Source organism: Equus przewalskii, chromosome 26, assembly GCF_037783145.1.
Source record: "Equus przewalskii isolate Varuska chromosome 26, EquPr2, whole genome shotgun sequence".
In the NCBI taxonomy this organism is placed as follows: Eukaryota; Metazoa; Chordata; class Mammalia; order Perissodactyla; family Equidae; genus Equus; species Equus przewalskii.
Window position 1 is genome coordinate 39371289 of NC_091856.1, and position 27723 is coordinate 39399011.

The 27723-nt window shown below is 53.2% G+C and overlaps 1 protein-coding gene across 10 annotated transcripts in view; it reads left to right on the forward strand.

Annotated features, from left to right (window-relative positions):
- The window catches only part of CACNA1B (calcium voltage-gated channel subunit alpha1 B), a 198330-nt gene that overhangs the window by 56031 nt on the left and 114576 nt on the right, over positions 1-27723 (forward strand). For 8 of the 10 annotated variants that reach the window (XM_070596538.1, XM_070596531.1, XM_070596535.1 and 5 more), the window contains 9 exons: positions 2786-2889; positions 6717-6832; positions 7527-7583; positions 8749-8841; positions 12812-13021; positions 17634-17746; positions 22992-23104; positions 25609-25740; positions 25987-26059. In XM_070596538.1, coding sequence (XP_070452639.1) covers positions 2786-2889; positions 6717-6832; positions 7527-7583; positions 8749-8841; positions 12812-13021; positions 17634-17746; positions 22992-23104; positions 25609-25740; positions 25987-26059 — 1011 coding nt within the window. The remainder of the gene's footprint in view (positions 1-2785; positions 2890-6716; positions 6833-7526; positions 7584-8748; positions 8842-12811; positions 13022-17633; positions 17747-22991; positions 23105-25608; positions 25741-25986; positions 26060-27723) is intronic. The other 2 variants (XM_070596539.1, XM_070596534.1) reach the window with 1 other exon arrangement.

Here is a 27723-nt window from a genome sequence, read left to right on the forward strand (position 1 = left end):
ATTATGGAGGCCCGCAAGTCCAAATCTGCAGTTTAGGCTAGCAGGCTTAAAACTCGGAGAGCTGATGGTGGAGTTAAAGTCTGAAAGTCAGCAGGTGGAGACCCAATAGAGCCAATGATGCAGATGAAGTCTGAAGGCAGTCTACTAGAGAATCTTCTCTTGCTTGGAGGTAGGGTAGGTCTTTTTGTTTTATTCAGGCCTTCAACTGATTGGGTGAGGCTCACCACATTATGGATGGCAATCTGCTTTACTCTATCAATTAAAATGTTAAGCTCATCCAAAAAGACACTAGCGAAACACCCAGAATAATGTTTGACCAAATATCTAGGCACCCATGGCCCAGTCAAGTTGACACATAAAATTAACCATCACGGCAGCTATTGATTATCTTTTTTTTCACTCAGTTTGTGCTCTTCCTGGCTCTTGGTATGGCAAGTGAGTTTCAATTGAAAACTGGACATCTTTGGTATTACGTCATGAGACCCTGGGTCTTATCTAAACATTTTGTTTTAGCTGCTTCTTCTGACCATTCTGTCAGGGGAAGGGGGACACTGCCTCGCTATTGCAGGGTGGGAGTAGAAGTTCTGCTTCCCCATTTGGCCTCTGTTGACACACTATGGGGGTCTTCTCCTTACTGCTGGGTAGGGGTGGCAGTTCTGGTTCCCGACTCTGCCTCTAGGAAACTTCCCTGGTTGGGAGGGTTAGGTGTGCCTCCATCCTGCTCTCCAGATGGTCTCTACACACTATGTGAATGGGTTGGTGCTCTTTAGTCTGGGCTACTGCTGCGTGGCAGTGAAAGTTCCGACTCTCCACCAGGCCTCTCTGAGTGCACCTCAGTGGGGAGGGGCTGGTGTCTCATTACTGCTGTGGGGGAGTGGAAGTCCAGGCTCCCCACATGGTCTCCACTAATACCACAGAAGTGGGGTGGGATGGGGGCCTTGTTAACCACTTGTTGACGAGGTGTGTCCCAAGCCCTTGCTTGTCCTTCTCTGATGTCACCTGGTTTGGGGTGTGGGTAGGCTGGTTGCCTGTGACAGTCTGGAGAGGGTGGAAGGCTCGGCTCCCTGGCTAGACTGGCTTTTGTTGGTTCACTTTTCTTCTATGCCTATTGGCATTTCCAGGTTGCAGGCTTCTTCAGCTCCAAGTCAGGCATATATGAGGGAAAAGACCAAAAAACCCAAAAAACCCCAGGGAACTTGCTGTGGGTTCAAAGGTCCCAGCTGATCTGCTTTCTTTTTTCCACCTTTCAGAGTCTTAGATTTGCGTTGTGTAATGTCCAGGGTATTAATTGTGCTTAGTGGGAGAAATAAGGAAGAGTATGTCTATTCCATCTTCCCAGAAGTGAAGTCCTCGTTTGTTTTGTTTTTCTTTTTGAGATTAGAATAGAATAGCTTGGCTGCCAATGGGAATGATCCATTAGAGAAGGGGAAATTGCAGGAGTCAAACCCTTGAGTGGGTGGGAGGGGCTGAGATTGCAACAGCAGCGTCCTCCTTTCCCAGTAAGGAGGAAGGTTTTGAGAGTGCATTTCTGGGAGATGGGTGGCTTTGGTGGTCATGATAGCCCACAGGTCAGACTTACATGTGGATCTGTCAGAGGTGTGGTCAGGGAACATGGACAGCAATTAGAGCTGCTAGTCTGAATGTCTATTCTGGGTCAGGGTCCAGGGATCTTGGCAGCCAGCCTGGAATCAGTGTCCAGGAATCAGAAGCCACAAGCTTCAGTCAGTCCAGGGTACTCAGGATTTCCAGGGGTAGAGTGCAAATCCTGTCCCGGCCAATGGACCCTGGAGGGCAGGAATCCTGACAGTAGCACCCGGAGATCAGCCCCAGCCACAGGGTAGTGCCAGGTTGTCCCTCCCACCTCTGTCCTGCTCAGGGCCCTGGCCCTTGACTTGTGAGCTGCCTCTGAAGTGAGGAGCAAAGGGGTCAGGGGGTCATCCACCCACAACATTCACCCCTTCTTGGTTTACTTCTAGCACTAGACTCATACAAAGAAAGAGGTTCTCCACCCCTCTCAGCCAAGTCTACTGGGGACCCAAACAAACAGAACAACTGGAAATGAATTGGGTTCAGAGGAACTCACCCTTTTATGAGCTGTGCTATGAAAATCGAAAGGTCTGGGTGAGATGGCCCTGCTTTGCATTCAGTTATGTAGACCGTGCCTGAGTGCTGGGGTCTGTCCTGGGCCAGGCATGTGGCGAGAACTGTTTGCTGGGAACTTGTGGGCATGCTGTGGATCTGGGGGAATGTGGCACAGGGCTCACTACCTCTGAACTGTGGAAGCTGCTGCAGACAGAAGATCAGACTTGGGCCTTGGGGCCTGTGGACTCCATCCTGGAGAAATGTTTTTGGAGCTGTCTGGTGTGTCCGGCACCCTGGGAAGGGAGGTGTCCAGGCAGAGCCTGGGCATGCAGCCTCAGGGTACCCTGGGCAGCCTTTGGCTCCCTGGGACTACACCTTGGCTTTTCAGCATTGCTAGGCAGTGGCCAGCAGTGCTAAGCGTCCTTGGTCCTTTGGGAGCTGCAGCACCAGAGAGAGCTCTTGGGGGCAAGGACAGACAAGTCTGACCACGGGTCCTGCCTGCACCACCCCTATTCCCTTTCCTGGACTCCCCCTGTCTGAATACCCCCGACCTGGACTCCCCTCTCTCTGGACCCAAACCTCCCTACCTGGACTCTCCCTGACTAGACCCCCTGCCAGGTATTTGAGAAGAGGTGGGGGAACTTCCATGGTCAGGGCTGTGTGTCTTGTTCACCTGTCCTTCATCATCTCCTCTTGCTTCCAGACGAATGATGCAGCTGGCAACACCTGGAACTGGCTCTACTTCATCCCTCTCATCATCATCGGCTCCTTCTTCATGCTCAACCTGGTGCTGGGCGTGCTCTCAGGGTAAGAGGCCATGTGGGCTTGTGTGCTGCCCCTCTCTGTTCACAGGCTCAGGACAGGTGATGGAGTTGAATGCGGGCATGTGTGATGTGGGGGGTGGGGCCTGCCTTGGCCCCATGGCTCACCCTCTGTGGCAGTCACTCCCAGCGTCCTGAGCTCTGGGCAGCCCTTCCTTGTGCTGCTGTCCTGACCTCTCCCTTGACCGTCCCCTGGCCCTGGCCTCCTTGCCTCTATCTTACCCTTGGCCTTCACCCTGGCCTCTGACCGTAGTGGGGAGCTGCTGTTGCGTCTCCCCTGGGTCCATGGTGAGGTTTCTGGGCAGCCAGAGAACCGTTCTGTTGCTGCGGTGGAGAATGAGTGGAGAGGCCTTGAGTCTTGGATCAGTGACCACCCAGCTCTCCACCCCAGCCCTGACCCTTGGCTTGCTGCTCCTCTCAGGTCCCCTCTCTGTGCTGAGGACCTCCAGGAGAGGGCAAGGGAGGGTGAAGGGCTGGGCATCCTCTTGGAGAAAGGTGCTTCCTGACCCACAATGGGAGTGAGATGTGCCACACCTGTGTGCACATGGTGCCCTCCTGTCCTGCATGTGGCTCAGGGCTGAGGAAGTGCTGGGTGCTTTGGGGCACAACTGGGCTGGTATTTGTAGCTCCTGCCCTTCTCTAGGGCTGAGGAAGCTGTGTTGGGAAGGAGGTAGAGGTCATCAGGCCTGGCCTGCCTCCCTGCCCCACCTTGGCGTCAGATTTCCTGTAAGGCTGGAGGAGGACTTCTCCATTCTGCTTACCTTGAAGACTCCCACTCAGGCCCAGGGCTTCTGAGGTTGGCTTCAGGGAGCTGGTGGACCCAAGGGGCAGCTGTCATATTGGCCTGGAAAGGAACAGCCACAGAGAGGACAGTGGCTGAGGACCAAGGCCTACGTGCTCTGGCTCTGGAATGTGTCCTTAGCCTCCATCCTCTCCTGTAAGGGGTACGATTGTCACTAGCATGTGACAATCACCTCCACAGGGACCAGGCAAGCCCACAGCCCAGGGGACAGATGTAGAACTCCTAGTCTGGTGGGAAGTCACAGGGTCTGAGCTGGGATGGGGTGGCCATGGGAGGCCTGGGGCTCAGAGGACGCACCTGAGGAAGGGGCATCTCAGCTGAGACCCAAAGGAGCCTAGAGTGAGCTTGGTGAAGGAGGGAGGAGGTCTTCCAGGCAGAGAAGAGCTGGAGTAGAGGCCCAGAGGCATGGGGGTTGTGGTGCCTGTGCTGCAGGCTGCTTAGAGGTGGAGCCGGAAGGTGTGGTGGGGAAAGGGTGCTGGCAGGCAGCCAGGCTCTCAAGGAGGTGGCTCTGTGCTGAGGACGGTGCACAGTGGGAGTTGGCGGGAGCACGAGTGGGTTGTGGTGAGGCAGGAGAAGAGCCTCTAGGGTGGCTTTGTCGGGCTCCCTCTGGAGAATGGGCAGAAAGGACTAGGCATGGAGGGAAGCCTAGAGGGAGGGGCCACTAGCTTTGTATCTTCCCAGCCCTTGTCCCTCCTGTGAGCAGCCCGTCCTCTGTAGTTGGGGCGTTACGGAATGATTTTCCTAGTCAGTCTCAGCTGAGCCCTCCCTTGGGCATGCAGTTCCAGCAGAGGGACCCAGGGTTTTCTTCCAGCCCTGGGGAGGCTTGGAGATGACATGGGCCCCTAAAGCCAGTGGTCAGCGCAGAGCGTGTGGGTCCCACGGTGGGTAGACTCCAAGGCAGCAGCAATTAGTTGTGGCCTTGACAGCCCGGATGGGGGAAAGCTTGCCCTGAGGGACCCTCTCTAGCCCCGGCTCTGCCGTGTCTGGGTGAGAGCTGCCTGAGGGGCCGGCTGGGAGCCCATCTAGCCTCGTGCTTCTTTCCTCTGGGCTCTCGTTCTCCCAATGTGCCAGAGAAGCACACTGGTGATTCCTCTTGAGGCCCTCCTTACCAGTGAGAGCTGAACCCAGGGAGGGCAGGCCCTGCTGCTGGCTGCCACCTGAGAAGTGGCTGCCCTGCGGTTGCCGCAAGTCCTTGCTGGTGGCCTCAGACTGACTTGAGCAGTATTGTCACTGCCCTACCCCTGCCCTCAGCCCGTCCTGACCTCAGAATGGCCAAGGGAGCTGGCCTCGATGGGGAGGCCGCAAGGGACCCAGTGTTCCTGTAGATTCGGGACTTTGGAGAGATGGAAGGTCCAGGCAGGAGCCTTCCCCTCTCCTTGCTAAGGTTGCAGCATCTCCAACCCTGGTGGACACTGGCCACGGGCTTGGGGTCAGTCCTAGTCAGAGCCAGTCACCCTCTCGTTGTGGTTGTGTGCTGAGAGTCAGGCTAGGCAGGTCTGCTCCATCAAGCCCAGAAGCTATTTCTCCTGGAGGAGAAACATGTCTCAGCTGAGAAGAGGCTTTGTTCTTTAGCTGTGGGAGTGTGCCTGCCCTCTCTCTGGGGACTTGGATTCTGCTCCAAGCCTGAGCTGAGAAGGCTTGGCCAGGCTGGATGCTGGGGGCGTATGTGCATGTTTCATGTGTGTGCATGTGTGGACTCTTGTGTCTGTGTGCCCTAATGCCTTCTGACACTAGGAGGCTAAAACCTTGGCTGGGAGGCTGGGGCTGGTGTGCTGAGGGCTAAGGGGGGCAGAAGATCTCTCTCCTGCTCATCAAGAGCCTGAGGTTTGGTTAAGGGGGCTACATGGACTCCAGAAGGTTTTCCTTTTGTCTCTAGCCTGCCCTGGTCCAGTCCTTTCTCCCCCTGCTCCTATCTGTCCCTCTTCCTTCTAGCAATGGCTTTGGGTCTGAACTCGAAGAAGAAACAGAGGGAGAGAAAAAGAGCGAGAGTTCTGCAGGCTTCCAGAAGTGTAAGGGCTGAGAAGGCAGGGTCTTGCAGGCAGATGATTCTTGTAGGGAATTCTTCTCCAGGAGCCCTCCGTAGGATGACAGATGACAGGGTCGGCAATCAGAGGGTGCATGCCTCTGTTGATGCAAATAATCCATAACCAATCTATAAATGAAAATTGGGGTGAGTTTATTCTGAGCCAAATGTGAGGACCATATAGCCCAGGGCCTTCCTTCCCCAAGGAAGGAAGGGCATCAAAGAAGTAGGGGGGTTATATACCCCTGTAGATAACCTGTATATAACTACAGAGTGGTTATATACCCTCAAAGAGCACGTTTCACATATGATTGAAATGTCCCTTTTACAATAGTCACGAGACTGCCCTGTCAGCACAGCGATTGATGGACACAGCAGGTAGTAGATCTGCTATTTCGGTGGACACAGCACACAGCAGGTCTGTTGTCTAGAGCTAGGTGGTCACAGATGGGCACAGCAATCAGTTCCTAGCCTAGGGAGAGATGCTCATCCTTAAGGAAATGCCACTGTGGGGGAAGTTCCATCTTTATCTTAAGGGCATTTTTTTCTTGCCATAGGAAATGCTTAAAGCGGATAAACAATGCATGCTCAATGACCTCGGCAGCCCCTTTTGGAAAAACAAAGTCAGGCCAAATTAGGTTTACTCCAAATGGCTTCCTTATATATTCCAGTATGTCCTATTGCTTACCGTTTATTTGTCACCTAGGTCTGCTCTAGGCAGAGGGGTGTGGAATTGTCCCTGCCCTCTGGAGCCTCCTCTCTGGGGCCTGAGGGAGGAGTGAGGAGGGGGTTCACCTGGGCCTTCTGAGTGCTCAGGTTAGAAGTGTGCAGGGTTGGGGGGCTCACCTGGAAGGGTAACCCACGGCCTACGTCTCCTGTCCCAGCCTCCTCTGGGTTCCCTTTTCCTCTGGGCGGCACACCTGTGGGGCCTGCCTGTGTGTTCACACTCACCTGGTCTGCTTACTGTCCCGGCCCCTGCACATTACAGAGAGTTTGCCAAGGAACGTGAGAGGGTGGAGAACCGCCGGGCCTTCCTGAAGCTCCGCCGGCAGCAGCAGATTGAGCGGGAACTCAATGGGTACCTGGAGTGGATCTTCAAGGCTGGTGAGGACCAGGAGGAGCCTGCTCCCATGTGCCCGGCCTGGTCATTGTCAGTTCCCTCTCCTCGAGTTCCCTCAGGCTGCCGGGCAGGGTCCCCTGGCCCTGGGGTGGATGAGACCAGTCTAGCAGTGGAGAGCTGAGACATTCTGAAAGGGCTTTGTAGTGAAGAGGGGCTTCTCTCCAGCTCACCCAAGGTCCTGACGCCAGGCAGCCCTGTGGTCTGGGGACGCGGGCCTTTTCTTGGAGAATTCATGCATGGTCCAGCCTAGAGCTACTTCTACTCTTCCCTTCACCTGAGCCCCTTCTTCCCCCTGGCTCTGGGCTCCATCAGGCCTGGAGTTTCTGACTCCCCTCCTCTGGCTCCGGGCCAGCACTCTTTCCTGCGTGTGGGGCACCTGCTCATGTGCCTTCTCAGTGATGAACTTGCCTCGTGGGAGGCTGCTCTCAGGGAGGGTGATTGTGAGTGGGAACAAGCCAGGCCCTCATCACAGGCACTGTCTGTGGGACACATAGAGGGTGTCTGTCTTGGTAGAAAAAGCTCAGCCATGGGCCCCGTAGGCTTCTGGAGTATAAGGGCTGAGAAGGCAGGGTCTTGCGGGTAGAGGTGCATCTTTGTCCTGCTGTGTTCCTGGAGGATAAACCCTGGTCAGGGCTGGGCACAGGAAGGCTCCGACCTGAGGCTATGTCTCACTCACAGAGGAAGTCATGCTGGCTGAGGAGGACAAGAACGCGGAGGAGAAGTCCCCTCTGGATGGTAGGTGACTGTTGTTAGCACTCTTTGCCTAACAAGAGAGCTTTGATGTGCATGCTTGCACGTGTGATGCAGGATGCTCTCTTCCATGTCAGGCACGTGCACATCCATCACATTAACACACAGGTCTGGGCAGAGCCCGTTCTGGAGGGAGACTGTGTGACGGTCAGCTGCATGCTCCTGGTGAGCTGCTTGCCATGGACCAGACGGGATGGAACTGGCAGTGGGCTCAGACAGCACAGCCATGCCCACCAAGGTCTCAGCCCAGGAGTCAGAAGAGCCTGTGCTCACAGCATGGGGGACCCAAGAGCTGTGTTGTCCAACATGGCAGCTGACTGTGACTGTGTACGTGTACCCATAAGTACATTACAATGAAATGAAAGTCAAAATCCAGTTCCTCAGTCTCATTCCTCACATTTCAAGTGCTCAAGAACCAGGTGGGGCTAGTGGCTCCCATTCTCATCAGTCATGGAAAGTTCTGTTGGACAGCACTGCGTCTAGAAAATTTAAAGCTGCAGGTTTAAACTAAGCTGTATCTGTCCACAGGGCTCAGGGTGATACTGTTCCCACATTGCCATGGAATGACTCCTTGTACAACTTAGGGCCACTGGGGCAGGGGTGAGGGCCAGCATAGCTGTGGTCACTGGCCCTGGCCACCAGCATGGCCTCATGTCAGGAGGGCTGCCCTCTCTTCACACCCACTGCTGAGAACAGGGCCAGACAGCATGGCCACACTTGCCCTGGTCTCAGCTTGCCCATACCTGGGACTCTGAGCAAGGCTGTGCTGGCCCTTCTGCAGACCTGACCTGATCTCTTTGGTCTCACCTGGCCTCAGAGTGTGTCTGCTAGGGCTGCCTTACCCCACATGGACATTTCCTGGTCTCCCTGGTAGCCAGGCCTTCCCCACTGACATCATTGTGGAGAGAAGAAAAAGGAGACCTACCTTCAAAATTCCTCGTCCCTTTTGCTCTGAGGACCAAGAGGGGCCTGTGGGGGCTGGGAATTGTCCTGCCTCCCTCAGCTTCAGCTTCAGGATAGCAGATCAGGGAAGGCTCCTAGTCACTGGGAGGATAATCTCATCCTCAGCTGAAGGGCACCCCCAGCCCTGAGGCAGGTCAGCCTAGGGCTCTGGCTCATGCATTCCCTGTCCCCCACCCTTTGTTTAAAGCAGTGTTGAAGAGAGCAGCCACCAAGAAGAGCCGAAACGACCTGATCCACGCGGAGGAGGGGGAGGACCGGTTTGCAGACCTCTGTGCTGTTGGTGAGTTTCTTTGGGGCCTCCTAGTTCCGTGGGGGCTGTGTCTGGATATAGAATATGCACTCAGCTTCTTCCTTGTCACCCAGGCTTCCAGCCCTCTGGGGCCTCCTCTCTCCTCCTCCACAGCCCACCCCTCTCAGGTAAGCTAGTCTCATGTCCACCCACATCCAAGCTAGCAGGAAGTACAGCGCCCTCCAGTGTGTGCTCAGATTTCTTTCTGAGGGCCGAGCTGGTGGGAGTGGGCTGTGCGTATGGCTCCTGGAAGTTCCTTTTTGCCCAATGCCTCCTGCTTGTTCATTTCAATATACTTCTCTGGCAGCTGGCTGCTCTTGACTCTGCCATCCGCCACATAAACATAGAGCCTCCAGTCACATCCCAAGGCCAGAGTCCTGTGTGTGTCACTGACTCTGGGGGAACTGAAAGTTCTGGCCGTCTCTCTCCTAAGCCGCTGTCTATCTTCCATTTTCCTGGGGCCTGCTGCCTCTGAGACCCTGGCTTCACCCCCTACTTCTCAAACTGTTAAAGGAAAATTCCAGTTAATTTATTAGGCAGAGCCAATTTAGTTCCCTTCCTCTCAGTCTGGTACCAGAAGTGCCCAGGCCTTTTCCCACCAAATGCCCTGTTGTGCATTCTGTGGCAAAGGAGGACTCTGCCCTAGGCCTCCACACTCAGCAGTGTGGGAGAGGGGCCAACAGTTGGCAATGGCAGCTTTTCACTGCAAGGTACCAGGTCAAATCCAGTCTGGACTTCCCTGCTCTCCAGCAGTCTGTGAGTGGATCTGAATTAGAAGATCTGTTTCCCATTACATTGTGACATTTACAGGACAGAACTCTTTAATAAAAGTTATTTGTTTGTGTATGTATGTATGTATGTATGTATTTATTTCTCCATGCTCATCTCAGATAACAAACACATGTGCACACACACACGCATGTACATACACATACACACGTACACGTGTGTACAGTTTTGGGGTCTTTTCACATTACAGAAATGATTTCCTACAGATTTTTCTCCTCAATACCTTTTGGAAACCCCTCCCCATCAATTAGTCTAATTCTAATGTGCTCTCACAAATGGCTACATGGTATTCCATAGTATGGATTCACTATAATTTATTTAACTGCTCCCCATTGGTGGCCATTTATTTGTTTTTAGGTTGTTTTTTTTTCGCCATAAAAAATGCTTCCGAAAAGCATCCTGTAAACGTCTGTCCCTCGTTAGCAGTGCCTTTGTCTCTGTGGGATCCGTCCCCAGAGCAGGGCTGCTGAGGAAGGACTCCCTTTGTACCTTCCAGGGTTGCCTCCATTCTGCTTTCCAGAAGGGCTGGGACTCACATCCCACTGACAGTGCAAGAAAACATTTACCTTCATCCTGTGAGATGGTGCAGCTACTTTTGACTTTTGCCAGTTTGAGGCCAATTTGACAATTATAAAGTGGTACTTCACTGGGACTATAGTTCTCATTTCATTCACCACTGGTGATTTTGGACCTCTTTCTGGATGTTTGTTTTCTGTTTGAATTTGGCTTTGGTGACTCTTCGTATCCCCTGTCCATTTTTCTAGTGGGTTGTTTGTATTGGTTAAGAGACCAATGTATGTTGTGGATCTGAATTTCATTATAATTTTTTTCAAATTGATCATATGAGTGTTATTTTTAAGTAGTTCCCTCTATTCCTATTTTACTTAGAGTTTTTATTCTGATTTTGTAAAATGAATTGGAGAATATTTTAAAAAATCTCTTTGCATGGCTTGGAATAATTTAAATAACACCTAAATGATCTGTTCTTTAAAGGTAAGATAAAACTGTGAACTCATCTAGTTAAAAAATAAAAAGAACTTGGACCGGTTTTATGAATTATTCTTTGTTAGGAAATCTTCTATTTTCTTGGCTTTTCAAACTTATTTCTATAGGGCTGCATATAGTGTTCTCCCATAATTCTTTTAATTTCTCCTGTATTCAGTCATTTGATTGTTTATTCACTCAACAAATATTTACCAAGTGCTCCTCATGTGCCAGTCAGTGTTCGAGGCATTTGGGCTGTAACACTGAATACAACAGTGAAGCCTCTTCATATCCTGGAGTTTCTGTTTCAGTGGGGGCATCAGACAACAAACAAGATGACAAAATACCCAGCATGTCAGTGCCCTGTGTGAAAAAGAGAAAAAAGTAGAGACAGGAGGGGGCTTGAAGGGTCTCGGTTGTTGGGATTTTAAATAGAATGGCCATATAAGGCCTCAGGAGGAAGATTGCCTTTGAGTAAAGAGTTGAAAGAAGTGAGGAAGTCAGCCCAAGGGACACCAGAGGTTTTGCTGAATAAGCCAGCTCTGACTAACTGGCAGTGGCTGGTGTCTGGATGTGGATTGGGAGGCTGTGTCCTGGCTTAGCCAGGAGGAGGGCTGTGATGGAACAGTGTCTCCCATGGGTATGGAGGGGGTATGGCATCTAGAGTGCCGGGAATCTGCCATTAGGACCCTATGAGGTCCTCCAGAGGACTTGCTGATGGACACTATCCTCTGGACCCCTCCTTCTGTGTCTGGGGCTGTCTGTGACAGTGTCTTCCTGCCTGATGCAGCTGCTCAGCTTGTAGACAATTCTCTCCAAAGGCCTTGGGGCCTGTCATCATTTCAGTGAATCCAAGAAAACACCAGCCCACTGATGCTCTTAGTGTTCCACTGAGAGTCTGGGTGTGCACATGCACACACACGTGCAAATACACACGACATCACATAACACACATGCTCACACACACTTCATACCACTACCCAGGCACCCAATACCCAAGCCCGGATGTTCAATGCTGACTGGGTTTGAACACTCAGAGGCACACACACGCCCAAGTCTTACTGCACAAACTAGAGAAACCCCGATGCAGGCACAGGTGTGTGGCAGAGACACAAAGAGCTCCCAACAGACAAAGCCAGACTCTGCACACACACACTCAGAACCTCCAAGCACCCGGGAAGTCTGCTCACTCATTTGTCAGGTAGTACGAGGGGTCTGGTGGTGAAAGAGCATGTGGCCCCTGTCCCCACAGGGCTCACAGCCTGGTCTGGGAGTCAGACACAGAACAGGTCAAGAAACCAATACGGTGGCAGATGGTGTGAGGTTATGATTATTGTTGGGGGGCTGAAGATGCTATTTTAGGTGGAGTGCCCAGAGAAGGGCGCTTTGTGAGGTGACATTGAAGCCGAGACACAAAGCCGAGAAGGAGCCTGTTGTAGGAAAGAGGCCAGCCGAGGGAAGCATTTCATGCTTAGGTCAAGGCAAAGCAGAGGTGGTGTGTGTGCGGAAGTGAGAGAAGCCATTGGGTGTGGGTGGTGAATAGGGGAGAGGAGCAGCTCTATGGGTAAAGTTTCCAGAGAGTGAGTATTTGGGGCTTTGTGGGCCATACTTACATCTGCTGCTGTACCAGGACAGCAGCCATGGACCAGATGCAAACAAAGGAGCTTGGCTGTGTTCCAGTACAGCAACTTAAAAACAGGCCAGTGGTTGCAGACTCTTGAGTTAAAGAGAGAAAGAGGACCAGATGAGATAGGATTCACATGCCTCATGGCAGAACTGGGATGGCCTGGGAGCACTGGGGCTGTGCTCCTAGAAGATGCCAGGGGCGCTAGGGTCAGAGACCAGTTCCAACCCAGGTCTCCCATCCAGCGCCCAGTAACAGTGGAGACCACCAAGGCTCTCGGTCCCCTCATCTATGAGACGTGGGCAGGGCCAGGACCCGCTGCAGGGAGGTGCGGGGGTAATTAGCACCACGTCAATAGCAGGTCAGACGCATATGGTGCATGTAATCAGAAATGGGGCCTAGTCAGGCCCAGGCTGGGGACAAGCGTCTTTGAAGGTGTGTTTATGGAGGGAGATGCTTGGGCTGGGGGAAGCGTATCCATGGGGCACATCTCGGTGTAAGGAGAGTCTGTCCTTGGGCCCACTGGTCCCCACACGTCCTCAGTGAGTCCCCTGTCCCCCCCAGGATCCCCCTTCGCTCGTGCCAGCCTCAAGAGCGGGAAGACAGAGAGCTCGTCGTACTTCCGTAGGAAGGAGAAGATGTTCCGGTTCTTCATCCGGCGCATGGTGAAGGCGCAGAGCTTCTACTGGGTGGTGCTGTGCGTGGTGGCCCTGAACACAGTGTGTGTGGCCATGGTGCACTACAACCAGCCGCAGCGGCTCACCACGGCGCTGTGTATGTAGATGCGGCCCGGGCCTCCCCCTCACCTCTTCCCGAACCACCTCTGGTCTGAAGCCTGGAAATCCTGGTCCACAGCCTTTTGCCTTGGAATGTCCTGGGTAGGACCCCTGCACTGACCAAAGTGCCCCCACAGGCCTGGTCAGGTCCCAGGGGCCTCTGCTGGCGGCCGGGGCTGCACCCAGGGCCTGAGCTTCCCATCCTAGGGCTGTGCAGCCTCTGCCAACCTGGGCACCGGCTCCGGGAAGCCCAGCTGATCTGGCTAGACCCCCTATCCATTGGTGTAATGTGAAATGAGCGAGGGGTCTGGGTGCCCTGGGGAGGAAGTTTGTGGGATGACCAGGCACAAGGCAGGCCAGCTGGATCTGTGTCCTCCCTTGTAATGGCTTCAGACCTGTGGACCAGGGGACTTAGCTCCTCAGCTTCTCGTTCCAGTCTTCCATGAGGCTGCAGCTCCTGCCTGGGGTCCTGAGGAGATAGTCCTGACTTCTAGGGCTCTCCCAGGGCTCTTTTGGCTATTTTTGTTTTTGTTTTTGTTTTGATTGGTTGAATCTAGGTGTGTCCATGACTAGGGCTGACTTACAGTGCTGTGTCCATGAGCCTTAGGACAGGCCACAAGGATCTGAGTCATGACTTGTCTTGGCCCTGGCTACAGCACCAAGGAGGTGAAGAAAAGATAAGTGGGGTGGTTGGGGCTCCTTGCCCCTCTCCAGGGACCAGGGCTGACACTCCAAGACTGACTCTTTGTACACTAGGGCTCTGCAAGCCACATGGAGCTTAAAGTCTTGGTATGTTGTCTTACCTCACAAGTGCTCTAAAGACAGACTCCACTAACGATTACTGTCCTGTGGTCAGTGCTTCTGCCTTTCTCTTCCTCAGGGTCAGCTTCCCTCGCCTGCCTGGGGTCTGTGGCTCACCTGGAGACAGGGCCTTTTTTGGGCTCCCACAAGGGTCTCGCCATCTCCTTGGGAGCCCTGTGTGCCTGAAACCATCTGAGGTGCCCAAGAGAGCCTTTTCTCCAGAGAAGAACCCTCCTAGCGGGCTAGCCATACTCCCCTCTGTTGGACCGCTGAGCCTGGTTGGGTTAGACCAGGAGTCTAGGCAGCTCCTGAAGGGATCTTATGAGCTATAGACCCTGACAGCTGCACAGCCACTTGAAAATGTGGGTGGGAGTGGGTGTGTTGGGGGTGGTACTCTAGGCTACAGTTTCCCAGACTTGTGCTGAAATCAATTACTTATACAATGGAAAGGGCAAAGAGGCAGCAGAAGCAAAAGGGGCCCAGGGAGCTTCAGGCAGACAGCCTGGCACAGGCTCCGTGAGGAGTGTGAAAGTGAAGGAGCAGCTTGTGTGCACTAAACTGCCCCCTCTGGCCCCTGATTCATGTGTCCTGGGACCCGTAGTTTGAAGTGTTGGGACTTTGCTTGGGACCGAGCTCAGTATCTCCCTTGAGTCCTCAGGCTAAAATTTCCCCACCCTTGGGGGTTGTTTGGGGATTAGGGAGACTGGGCTTCCTCCTGACTCAGTGGCATGCAGCTGCTCCGTGGGGCTTCCTAGCTAAGCCTTTCTTCCCATGAAAGAAGCTGGTGGTGCCCACTCGTTCTTGTAGTTCCTCCTTGTTTCCTGGGGATTTGCCCCTGGAATGGGCAGAGGGCAATCTGCATGGCCTGATCGCATGTCTAATGTGCAGGAGCTGAAGGCTGGAGGTGCCCAGCAGCTGGGCGAGGCTACAGGCGTCCCTGGCCAGGAATCTGCCCCCTTGCTGCTTTTTCTTCTTTGTGGTTTCCTGGGAATTTCTGAATTCATTGGCATCACCGAGGGAAAATTGCTAGAGGGAGACGTGGGTATATGCTGGGTCTGGACAGTCTGCGCAGTGCCCCAGGCTCTATCCTTGACAGCTGGGTGGAGCTGAGGGAGGCTGATCCAACAAGGTAGGGCAGGCCTTGCAAGAGGCAGAGGCAGAGGCAGAGGTAGGAGGGGTCCCTGCCAGGACCAGCTTCACTGGAGGTCCCTGTGGGGCCCTGGCCTGAGGCTGGCTGCCCTGTGAGGAGTGGGTTCTGTGCATCTCAGCTGTCTGTCCAGCAGGGACTCACCCCTGATGCTCTACCAGGACCCCTGAGGCTGAGGCTTGAGTGGTGACAGAAGGATGGGAGTGGCTGCTGTGCTCAAGTACACAGCTGGCTCTTGGGCCTCATCATCCTGTGAGCCCCCCTGGCCTCACAAGACAGGCTTGACCCCCTCCCCTCTGTCCCTCTGTTCCCGTAACACACTGTCCCCTTAGTATAATACAAAACCCTGTTGAAATGGTCTGCCTCTGCTCCCTGTCAGCCTTGCAGGCCCAGAGAGGTCAAGTCTCTCCCTCGTGCCAGCTCCTAGCAACATCATGCCTGCTAGTGGAATGAGTGATTCAGGAATGAATGAGTGAACACTCTTTCTTGGCCTCAGAGGGAGGCTGAGCACATGAATGAGGGTGTCTCTTCCTTGGGAGAGTGAGTACCAGGCAGGCAGGATGTAGGGGAATTTCTGCATCAAGTTACTTCCTTTCTCTGAAGAAGTTGCGCTTTGGGCAATTCCTGTACTTGTTCCTTGCAGTGTTCTCCCTTTGGTCTCCTGGGGAGCAAGATGAGTACCTGGGCAGCTTCAGCTCCAAGGCCTGGTGTGTGGGTTGCTGTAAGTCCCGTCTCTGTGGCCTCTCCTCCCATGGCCTGAGCTCCTTTTGTGGGGAGCCCCGAGGTGCAGAGGCAGAGTGCCTTTGTGACCTCATGTGGAGGGGCTATGGGGCTCAGTGGCCAGGAGCCTTGGGTCTTTCCAGGTTGCTGGGGCATTCGAGCTGGACTTGGGGCAGTGCACATCTTTCCCACCACCCCTCATACCTACGGGTCAGCACAGCCAGGACCAGGTGTTGGGCAGTCAGGCAGTGTCAGGCCTGGCTGGGGTGGATTCTTCTTCCCTAGGTGGTTCCTGCCTGAGGGTCAGCAGGCATCCATGCCTCTGACACTGGCCTCCTGACTTCTCCATGGAAGCTGCTTTGCCTTTTCATTACTCATCCCATGTCCAGCTTGGGTGCCCTGGTGATTTTTTGGCTGACTTCAGAGACCAGGCTTGCTGTGGGTGAGTTGCTCTCAGGAACTGGTTGTCCATGTACTCAGGCCATAGAAGGAGAGTCCCCTGCCTGAGACCTTCTTGGGCCATACACACCATTGTGTGTCTGTCTGTGTGGGCAGTGGAGCTGGTGTCTCTGCTCGTTCAGTGTCTGGGCTGCTGCAGCTCTACCCCTGGCTGAGGCTGCTGGATCTGTGCAGCACAGCAGTTGCTGTGGAGGAAGGCAGATTTCAGGGTGCCTAGGGATGGCTGGAGGTGTTTTATTAGGAGCTGCTTGAGGTCCAGTCTCCCAACCAGTCTGGATGTCAGAGATCCTGGCAGCGCTGGACTGGTGACTGCCCAGTGACTGGACTCTCAGAAGCTTACCCTTCACTCCTTCCCTGTGGCCCTCCATGGTGGGCTCTGCCCTGGGTTCTGAGCTGCTTCCTTGGCCCCTACTTCTCTGGGGTCAAAGGCCACAGAGCCTTTGGCTTACTGTAGGAAATAATGAGCTGATTTCAGCTCCGTGTTTTGGGAGGAAAATCAAAGACAATGACCTTGATCTGATGTCTGGAATTCCTGGTTAGGCCAGTGGCTGAGCCCAGCTGCATCTCCTGCTGTCTGTGGCTTCGTACAGCTTCTGAAATGTTATTTCTTGCTCTAACTCAACTTTCTGCTCAGGCTAGGTTAGGGGTAGTGCCTATGTGCCTCAAATTCCCAGCACAGTCCTCAGCTCCAGTGTGGCCTCCCTTTAGTCCTGAGGCCCTTCAGGGTCATCACGGCCAGTGGCGGGAGTCCTGGGCTGAGGGAGGCCCTGCTTGCTGCTGCTGCTTGCTGGGGCCTGGCTTGTGGGAAGGTGAAGGTACCCACAGAAGCCTCTGTGTGACTCACAAACAGAGCTACGAGGTGGTGTCCCTGAGGTCCCCAGCAAGCATCAGTGCCTCCTGGGAGCCTCGTACTAGCTGCATCTAGGGATGCTTGGGTGGCGGAGAAGCTCAGTATTTAGTGGGGTGAACCTGTGAACAAAGTTGAAACCACATATGGTGCTGTGGGGGTCCTGAGGAGGGGTGTTAGGGAAGTCCTCGTGGACAGACAGATTCTGAGGAGGAGGCTGAGGGACTCCCCCTGAAGCAGGCTGAAGGCAGAAGGACTGGCCCAAGGCTGTCCAGCTTCTCCGTAGGGGATGGCAGCTCTCTGCCTGACAGCTCCAGACCTCCCTCTGGGGGGGTACCCTGTGACCCCAGAACTCACTCCTGAGCCCAGTCCCAGGAGCTCACCTCCTGCTGAGCCTTCCTCTGTATCCCACAGGCACTGGGCACTCACCACCTTTCATACTGGAATGAGCATCCCTCTGCATCCCTTCTGTTTGTTATTCCTGTCCTGGGCTGAGATTTCAGAGCTCAGGGGACACAGACCAGGCCTGAGGGCTCAATCCTAGAAAAGCCCAGAGGTCTGGTGTCCTCCAGTCTGGGCTGGAGCCAGGTGGGAGGAGGCCATGAGCTAATCCCCTTCTTTTCCGGCTTCTCCTAGACTTTGCAGAGTTTGTTTTCCTGGGTCTCTTCCTCACAGAGATGTCCCTGAAGATGTATGGCCTGGGGCCCAGAAGCTACTTTCGGTCTTCCTTCAACTGCTTCGATTTTGGGGTGAGTGAGACGCCTCATCGGGGATTCTTGCTGAGGGTACAGGTGGGTCTAGCTGTATCCTTGTTGGAGAGCACACACAGCCCCTCCCCACTATGCTGTACCCGGTGTGAGCTGCATCTGTGGAGCGGGACCCAGGGAATTGAGGGGACTGTAATCCTATGTGGGTCAGAAAGGCTGCCTGTAGACAGGGAGGTGCCGTTGGCAGAGGGGAGGCCATCCTGGTCAGGCCCTGACAGATGGGGTGCCAACTGCAGGCTATTCCACACCCACAGGACACCCTCCTTCCCTCCCCTGACCCTGTCTGTGGAATCTCAAGATCGACTGAAGGCTCTTTGGCCCCCTTTGTGCTTGGTACAACAATCTTTTAAATGTGTTGCTGTCCCATGGAGGGCTCAGTCTTTCCCCAGCAAAGCTCAAGGGGGCTGTGGCCCTGATCCCCCACTGTCCCCCACATCTGGTCCTGGGCAGGCTTGGGCACCTGCACCAGAGCTTCCAGGGGATGACTGACAGGCCATGGTGGTCCAGCCCTCCTTGTAGGGGTTTCAGGGAGCAATGGGCCTGGCCTGGGTCCCTTCACCAACCTCTTGTAGGTCAGGGAAGCCTTTCAGGTGGGTGTTTCCGAGGCTCGCTGTGAAAGAGCACAGGGCTGAGGCCGTGTGGAGGATCACTTCCCTAGACACAGCAGAGCATGCAGGATACTTCCCTGGTGCCGAGTCCACAGCCTGGGGACATGGTGCTGTTAACGCCTGCCCAGAGGCTAAGTTCTGACCCACTGGAGGCTCCAAATGAGAAGGCGAAGTGCCACAGCCCAAGGAAGGAGTCCCTGTGGAGCTCTCAGTGGCCAGGGAGGGAACCTGGACCTAGGTAGAAGTAAAAGTTCAGCTTAAAAATTCAGTTTAACTTTTTCTCTCATTAGCACTGCAGCCCAGTTGACAGAACGTTGTTTCTGTGACTTTGCTAAATCCTCACAATAACTCACTTTGTAGATGAGTAGCTGGAGACGTGTGATGGCCCAAGACTGCCCAGCTAGTTTGCAAGGCAGTCAGTGCTGGAACCCAGGCTTGCTGACCCCAGGTAGCGGTTTACATCAGGCCATGCTGCCTGATCTCTGTGGGGACGGAAAGGTGGTGGCTGCCCAGTGTACTCTCTGAGACATAGACACCTGTGATTTTAATAGACCGCTGGAAGGAAACCAACTCTTTTGATCCTTTTCCTTCTTAGTTACAAAGAAAGGCTTTAGTGCACACAGGTAGAGAGAACTCAAAGAGGTGAGGAAATTTCAGAGATATGTTAATCTTTTAAATGTGTTCCAGTCTAAACTAACTGGATCCCAGGACATGGGAATAATCTCCACAGAAACTAAAAAATTATTCCAAAACTTAGCAGCTAAAACAACAAGTGTCTGTTATCTCACCATTTCTTGGGGCCAGGAATGCAGGTATGGTGTAGCTGGCTACCTGGACCCAGGGTCTCTCATGAGGTTAAAGTCCAGCTGGTAACTGGGCACGTGGTCAGTCCAGGGCTTGATTAGGACTGGGGAATTTGCTTTCAAGCTCGTCACAGGGCTGCTGATAGGACTCAGAAGATCAGCTTCCAAGCTGGCCTTGGTTCCTGGTCACATGGGCCTCTGCACAGGATGCTTGAGCGTCCTCATATCATGGCTGCTTGTGAGCTGAGAGCGAGAACTGAGAGTACCCAACAGAAGCTACCGAAACCCAGTCTCAGAGGAGAGAACCCATCAGTTTTGCCATATTATATTTGTTAGGAGTGAGTCGTAGACCCAGCCCACATTTCCTGGGGGCATATTACACAAGGATATGAACACCAGGAGGCAGGGATCATTGGGAGCCATCTTAAAGGCCCACCGCAGTCTGCCCTCTGGCCCTAATGATTCCTATCCTTCCTAATGTAAAATACACTCACCCCCTCCCAATTCCCCAGAGTCTCATTCCATTACAGCATTACCTCAAAGGCCAGAATCTCATCATCCAAATCAGGCCTGGATGTGGCTGAGGCTCCTTTGGTCTAGTTCCTTAAGTATGGCTCCTGCTGTTTCTCTGAATCTGTAGACTTGTGAAACTAAAGAGACAAGTTATCCCTCCACACACCCAGCAGGCAGAGATGGAACAGGCATAGGATAACTGCTATAGACATTTCTGTTCAAAAAGGGACATTGGGACACATAAGAGTGCCACCATCCATAGCAATTCTGGAACCCAGCTGTGCAATGTTGGGAATTTGTGATGAGTTCTATGGACTTGGAAAGCCCTGTGGGCATTGACTTTGCCCTCTGTGTCACTTTCCTTTTTTGTGAAGGGTAGCACATATTCTCAGCTGAGCACTTTCCTCAGCCTGCTTCCGACTAGTGGAATTTGGGGAATCCAGAAGGCTATTTTTGTTTTGTGCTGTCTCTTTCCCTTTCAACTAAGCTGGTGATGTTTCTGCAAATGGGAGTCTTTTAAGAACTTTATGGGTATGTTGTGAATCTTCTTGGCATTTGCTCCGTTAGCCAAAAGCTGTACCCACAGCTCTCGTAGAGATTAACCCTTCTCTGCCTGTATTCCTGCTGAGATGACTGAGATCAACACACTTTAGTGTCCTGGAGGACTTGCCACTTCATTGAGCTGTTTGTCGAGGCACACCCTCAAGCTTTTTGAAGGTCCTGCAAATGTGACTGAGTAGTGCTCTGAGAGCCCACCTTTGATCTTTTGGGGATCTTAAAAGTCACAGTCATGCCCTTGGCTTCATCTTTAGGCCATGCCATTTCTTAGTTTTGGTATCATTTGCTATCTGGGAAATTGAGCATTTCCAAAACTAGTTAAGTCTTGCCTTCTTTTTATTTAACAGCACTTTCCTCAGTTTTTCTCCTCTCACATTTGACTATAAGTAGCAAGAAGACACCAGGTGTGTCTTCAGCACCCTGCTTGGAAATCTTCTCAGCTAGATCTGCCAGTTGATTAAGCACATTTTTCACTTTTTGCTTAACTGCAGGCAACAGTGTGGCTAAACTTTCTGCCAATACACAACAAGACTCCCTTCCTTTAGTTTCCTATGATTCTTCTCACTTTCCTGCAGACCCCTATGTGCAGCATCCTCAGAGTCCAAAATTCTATGAATACTGTGTTCAGAGCACTTCAGGCTTTCACTAATATGCTGCTCAATGCCCATTCTCTGGTCCAAAGCCATTCCCACATTTTAGGTTTTTATTGCACAGCACTTCACTTCTGTTTCCAAAATCTGTATTGGTTTTTCTTGCTGTGTAACAAATTACCCCAAAGCTTGGTGGCGTAAAGCAACAAACATTTATTATCTCTCATTTTGTTGGGTTAGAAATCAGGGTGTAAACTTAACTGGGTGTCCCTGGGTCAAAGTCTCTCATGAGGTTGCAGTCACCATAGGTTTATTTGGGGCTAAAGAACTTACTTCTAAGCTCATACTCACGGCTGTTGACAGGCCTCAGAAAGTCAGCTTCCAGGCTTACTCACATGGTTGCTGGCAGGCCTCTACTCCTGGTCATGTGGGCCTCTCCACAGGCTGCCCTAGTGTCATCACAACACTGCAGCTGGTGATCCAAGAGAAAGCCAAGAGTGCTGAGAGGGTACCACTGTCTTTTTATAACCTAATCTCCGAGGTGATGTCCCTTCACTTTTGTCATATTCTATTTGCTAGAAGTGAGTTACTAGGTCCAACTCATCCTCAAGGGGACGGGATTATACAAGGGCATGAACACCAAGCAATGGGGACCATTGGGGCCATCTTAGAGGCCACCTACATCATCAACCAATGGGAACAAATTCTGAGGATTAATGGAAAATAGGAGAGATGCTGGCAGACTGATAAGGAGAAGAAAGTAGCTTTAGAAAACTACAGTCTTCAGCCCTGGGCAAACATCTGGGTGCTCTGTGAGTGCTGAGAAAAATTGGTGGTGGTGGTCAGGGTCCCCCAGAACAGATTGTGGCAAGCTTGTCCCATTTGTTGTACTGCAAGGGTTATAACAGGTACTGCAGCAATTGGTATATCTAGACATCAGCAGGACATCCGATATTCCCTGAATGATGTCTTTGTGTTCAAGGTGGAGAAATGTGCAGCAGATGGCTGTGCGTTTGGGGTGACTCATAACTGGTGCAACCGCCAAACCAGACCTGCAGCTTAATGGGCCAATATTAACTGTAGGAGAGTCTCCAGTGATGTACCAAGACCTTTGTCCCGGCAAATTCACCATTTTCTTGGTGAGAATGTTCATGTTAAGCTGATCAGGAAATGACTGAAACCTTGGATAATGATTGAGCTAACTGCAGTAAAATGGAATTTAAGCGATTAATACTTGACATTTGAGTTTCCCACACCAATTGCAGAAGTTGGGTTAGAGGAAATGAGAATTAGCCACACACATAAGAGGACATGGGCACTCATGCTGACTATAAGCCCAGGGTGTGCCCCATGAGATGTGGTGGCCTGGGAGGGAATTTGGGCCCTGTTGGGTGTCCTGTCCAGAGGAAAGATGGTGAGGGGTCTGCTGTATTCCACCTTCACTGCTCTGTCCTTTATGAGTCCCTCACACCAGACACTAATCAAGATGCCCTGCCTCAGAGCCTATCTGAGGAACATCTAGCAGGAGGGGCATGCCACTTGCTCGCAAGTCTTAGTCCACCAACATGGGCAGTGCCTGAGATAACCCTGTCAGTGAAACAAAGGGGCAGCCTTGCCACAGTCTGTTCTTGGTAGCACATCCTGGCTCCTGGTCATTGGGAGAAGACAAGAGTCAAGATGCAATTTGTGAATCTGAACATCTAAGAGCAGTGGCAGGATCAGGGGGAGGAAGTTAAAAGGAAGCAGATTCTGTGTTCTGTGAGAAAGCAGTCTAATAGTTGAGGCTGTCTGAAATGCTTTGCTTCGCCCCAGAGGTGTTTGAGAAGTTGCTGGGGTCACCTGGCTGTGACAAAGCACAAGGAAGCATTGGCCAAGGCTGCTTTAAGATCTGACAGGAAACCAGCAGGCCTAATCTCACTCTACACGTCTTTCTAGTGTGTCTGGGGCAGGGGGGGATGGGCAGTGGCACTGGTGGTGTCTGCAGCCCCTGAAGGCTCAGGAGCTCAGGGCAAGGCGCGTGCCTTGTATCATCCTATCTGGCTGGAGCTGCAGATGGGAGAGTCAGAGTGGATGCTTACCGAGAGAGGCAGCCACACAGATATGCACATGCAGCGTGAGTGTGTGAGCACCTGAGGCTGACCCATCTCCATTGCAGGTCATTGTGGGGAGCATCTTTGAAGTGGTCTGGGCTGCCATAAAGCCAGGAACCTCATTTGGGATCAGCGTGCTGCGGGCACTCCGGTTGCTGAGGATCTTCAAAGTCACAAAGTATGTCATCTGTGTGCTCCTGGGTGAGGGGGAGTTGGGGGGGTGCAGGCAATGTGTGAGATTGGACAGCACAGCATTCTTGTTCCTAGGAATTCGTGGTGCCAGTCTTCAACTCAGCCGTCTGCAATCTTTTTGTGGCTTATAATTAGTTTAAATACAAAAAACAGTTATTAAGCACCCGGTGCTAGGGCACCAGCTCAGCACAACTTCATCTTGGCCTAGTTGGGGGCCAGGTCCATCCTCAAGGTCATTCCTGACCACTTCAATGCTGCCAGCAGGATTTCTAGTTCTTTTGTTAGCTTCATAATGCATAATTTCATACCATCCCCTCTCTTGAAACCAGCAATCCCGTCTGTCAGCTTTCAAAGGGCGATTTTGCTTCAAAGTTAATAGAGAAAATAGAAGTTATCACGTGAATGTTGTCTGCCCACCCACCCTGCAGCCCCGCCCCTGGAGAGGGAGGGAGGCCTCAGCTGTCCTGGCCTGAGATGGCGCTGACCTTGTGACCTGAGCCAGCCTGGCGCCTGCCAGCTCCCATTCCCAGACTTGCTTTCTCCACCCTGTGCCAGACCCTGCCATGTCTGAACCTTGGTGAAATGACAGCCACATGACCATGTCTTCAGTTTTATCCCACTTGATTCTTTACATAACCCTGGAAGCGAGTCGCTCCATTTTGCCTACAAGGAGGCTAAGGCCCAGGGCAGTGAGAGGAGAGCTGGGACAGAAGTCTCTCCCCCTTGCTGCCAGAGTTGTAGTGAAGGAGAGGAAGAACACCCTCATCTGTGACAGTCTCATCAACAGCAAAGGCTGCTCTGCACTCAGCTGGTCTTAGCTGTGGCCAGAGACCATGGCAGGGATCCCAGGCTGCTGTCGGCTCACCTGTCCTGAGTTTCTGAGGCTCCTGTACCATGAGCAGCTGGAGTCTGGAGCCCACACACATTCCAACACTGGTCTCTGTGCAGCGTCCCTGGCAGCCTGGATCACAGCACTGCAGGACCCAAGGAGCAGAGCTGTCAGCACTGAGCCTGTGTAGGAGACCCCAGGCTCTAGGTCACCCCTCCAGTGACCAAGATAGCCTCTCAGAACCCCACTGATCTTCCCAGGATAGATTGAAGTTCTCTTGGTCTTTTCTGATTCATTTTAAATCCAAACCTGAGACCATTTGAGGACACAAAAGTGTAACTGCAGAAGTTTTTGGCAGGAATTTGGCTCAGCTTGTCCACAAACATTGCTGGGCATTTTGTGCAGCATGCCCTGGTCCTCTGTTGCTTTTGTGTGAGATGCTGCTGAGAGGGCCTCTAGAAAGTGACCGGAGGGCTGCCGTCACCTTGGTTGTGGCGCCTGGTGTCTTGGGGCTCTGTTTCCTCCCAGAGAGCAGGTGGCCCTGTCCTGAGGTGGGCTGGCATAGACCACTTCCTGTCCTGGGAGGAGGCTTTTCCAGAGTCTTCCAGCCCATCTTCCATTAGCCCTGGCACACTTCTTGAGAGAACCCACGGAGGATAGGTGGGCCTCTGTGACACCAGGACAGGGAGAAGGGCACAATTTCAGGGCCCAGAGATGCCCCATGGTAGGGTAAGCACAGGGACACTGCCGTCTGTCCTGCCTCCTCCCCATTCCAGGTCACGAAACAGCACGTGCAAAGGCACAGAGGCATGTGGTGTGTCTCCTGGGGGCTGGGACTGATTCCAGGGCCTGGAGGGGAAGCAGTATGCTCTGGCTCTCTTGGGGAAGAGCTTTCTAGAGACAGGGTAGCACTTGAGGGCACCAGTCACTTGGTGAGCTGTCAGCAGCTGGGCTGTGGGCAGTTCAGTTGAGTGAGAACAACACAGTCTCTGACCTCTAGGAGCCTTTGAGTGGTGGGATGGAGGGGGAGGGCGTTGTGGGATACCAGGGAAATAGACTGTCACGGTGCTGCTCCACACACACTCCACGCGGAGTGTCCCTGGTCCTTGGTGAGAGGGGCACTTGCACCAAGGTTCACACCACCCTTCCCTGTGCACCACTCCCCAGGCTCTCCGTGTGGGAGACCACACTTTAGGCAGTGGTGTTGATTTTTGTTTTTGTGTGGCTCCTTCTATAGTGGGCTTGTGACAAACACTCGTGGTCCTCACTTCACAGCGCTCTGGCCTGAGGCACTTGGAGGCTGTTTGGGTGCTGAGAGGTGAAGGCGAGGAAAGGCCAAGGGTCAAGTCTGGGGTCAGGCGCAGCTGCCTGAGGGGACATGCACTATTCTGCTGAGGAGAGTGACAGGGGTGCAGGTTTGGGAGATGTGGGTGCCCAGCACCAGACACATCGTCTGCCATGCCCAGGGGCTATTAGGTGGAGAAGTCCAGGATATGTGGTAGCTTCACATTTAGGTGTGGGGGCCTCAGGATTCAGAAGGTCCCAGAAGCCACGGGTATGACTGCAGAGAGTCGGGACGAGTGTGAAGTCAGCATCCGGAGCTGGCATGCCCTGGTTGGGAGCGACCCAGGGCTAGGATCAGATCCTGTCTGCCCCAACAGGTACTGGAACTCCTTGCGGAACTTGGTGGTGTCTCTGCTCAACTCCATGAAATCTATCATCAGCCTCCTCTTCCTGCTCTTCCTGTTCATCGTGGTCTTTGCTCTGCTGGGCATGCAGCTGTTTGGGGGACAGTAAGTAGGCCGAGGAGTGGGGAGTATAAGGTTGGGGAGGCCGGCAGGGGAGGCAGAGCTCAGAGCAGACAGTGCTGCCCCAGGCCTCCTCCACCTGCTTTCCCTCCCTGAAGGTCCTTGAAGAAGGCTGGTGACACTGAGAATGCAGCCCACTTTTGCAGCCTGTAACAAGCAGTGTTACGAGGTGCCAGGTCCTCTGGGCTCCTGATGGAGCTGCCTCTTCCTAAAATTTTTTATTTTTCTCAGGTTCAACTTTGAAGATGAGACTCCAACGACCAACTTTGACACCTTTCCCGCTGCCATCCTCACTGTCTTCCAGGTAAGGCTCTTGGCTCTTGACATGCTCCTGGCCTGCTCAGCTCTCCCAGGTGCTGGGAAGGTAGCCTTCCCTGTCAGCCCCTCCTGAGTGCCTCAGCACAACCCAGACAGCCAACATCTTGGACAGAACTTTCCACAAAACAGAAGAGAGCAAGTAGGAGACAAGCATAGATGGTCTCCACAGTGTGGACCTCCCGTTCCTGGGATCCTGCCTGCAAGTCTGGGCCAGGAGTGAAGCCCGATGCTGTGGTGCCATCCAAGGAGCAAGGGTAGCTCCCTGGGGAGCTCAGCTGGCCAGCAGCCACTGGGCTTCAAGCTGCAAAATTTATCTCTCAGCCCCTAGACCTCGAGTCATGTCTGTCTTTTAACCTTTGAGGATAAAACAACAGAGCTCTCCCTAGACCTCTCCCTCTAGTGTCTCGGGCCCCAGCAGCCCCTCAGTTCTCTTTTGTGTCTGGAAAACGGGCCCCCGCTGCTGCTTGGGGGGGAGGCTATCGGCTCGAGTCCTGTATGCTGCAACCCTTGCAGCTCAAGGACTCTGCCCTCTTGGGGGGCCCTTTTGAGGGCCCTCTTGTGTGAGCACTTCCCCTCACAGGGCTACGGCCCCCATTGCTGCCCATGGCTGGCCTCACCGACGTGATCCTGCCAAACGTTTCTGTCCTATGAGACCCCCTGGGATGCACGTCTGAGAGGAGCAGACTGGGGTGCGTTGTCATTTCGCCCATGATGGAGCCCAACAGGCTGCATGTGCTCAGGCCTCAGCTTGGCGCCATGGCCTCTGGGACTGCTGACGCTACCCCTGGCCAAACCTGGAGCTCACAACGTGTGTAAGGTGTAAGGAGGGGGATCCTTTTGGTCCCACTCTCTCAAAGGAAGGGAGTCTCTTCACAGACCATTCAAACTAAACCAGATGACTACAAAGGAGTAATTCAGTCCCAATGGTCTGCACCACACACCACCCACGACTGTCTGGTCTGCATCACAAGCCCCCCACAACTATCTGGGCCGCACCACATGGCCCCCACGACTATCTCCGTCTCTCGTCCTGGGTTGGAACCCTACAGCCCCTCAGCCCTCAGTGACAGCAAAGCAGAGTGAGCTCTTCTCCCAGAGGCACTTCTGCTCCTGGCCATCAGGACCTTGTGCTGTTCTCATCCCCGCTTCCTCTCTGACCTCAAGTTTGAGTCACTCTGTGACTTCTCCCTTGCTCTGATTTCCTAAGTGTGGGGATGCTTGTCAGCTCACTGCTGTTCTCATCTTCTCTGACTGATACGCTGAAAGCCTTGGCTCCCTCACAGGCTGGTGCCTTCCAAAACTGGGTCTCCTAAAGGTTTTTGAGCACTTAGTGGGTAAGAGGATCTGTGCCTTTGGGGACAAAGATAACTGGTCTCCAAGCCAGGACTTCCAGCAGAGGGTGGCCACATCTCCTGAGTAGTGTGTCTGCTCGGTGACGGGAGGAACTCCCTCTGTCTGTGCTGTCTTGAATGTCAGGCAAAGGGATGGGCCGGAGTGCATTCTGGACAAAGCAGTGAGGAGGGGAGCAGAGTCTGGGGTGGCAAGAGCACACAATTTGTGACGGTTTGTAACAGAAGGCATTGGGAGCTGTGGTGGGGGGGGGGGGCCAGGACGGATGGCCTTGAATGCCAAGCATGCGCCTTTGGTCCA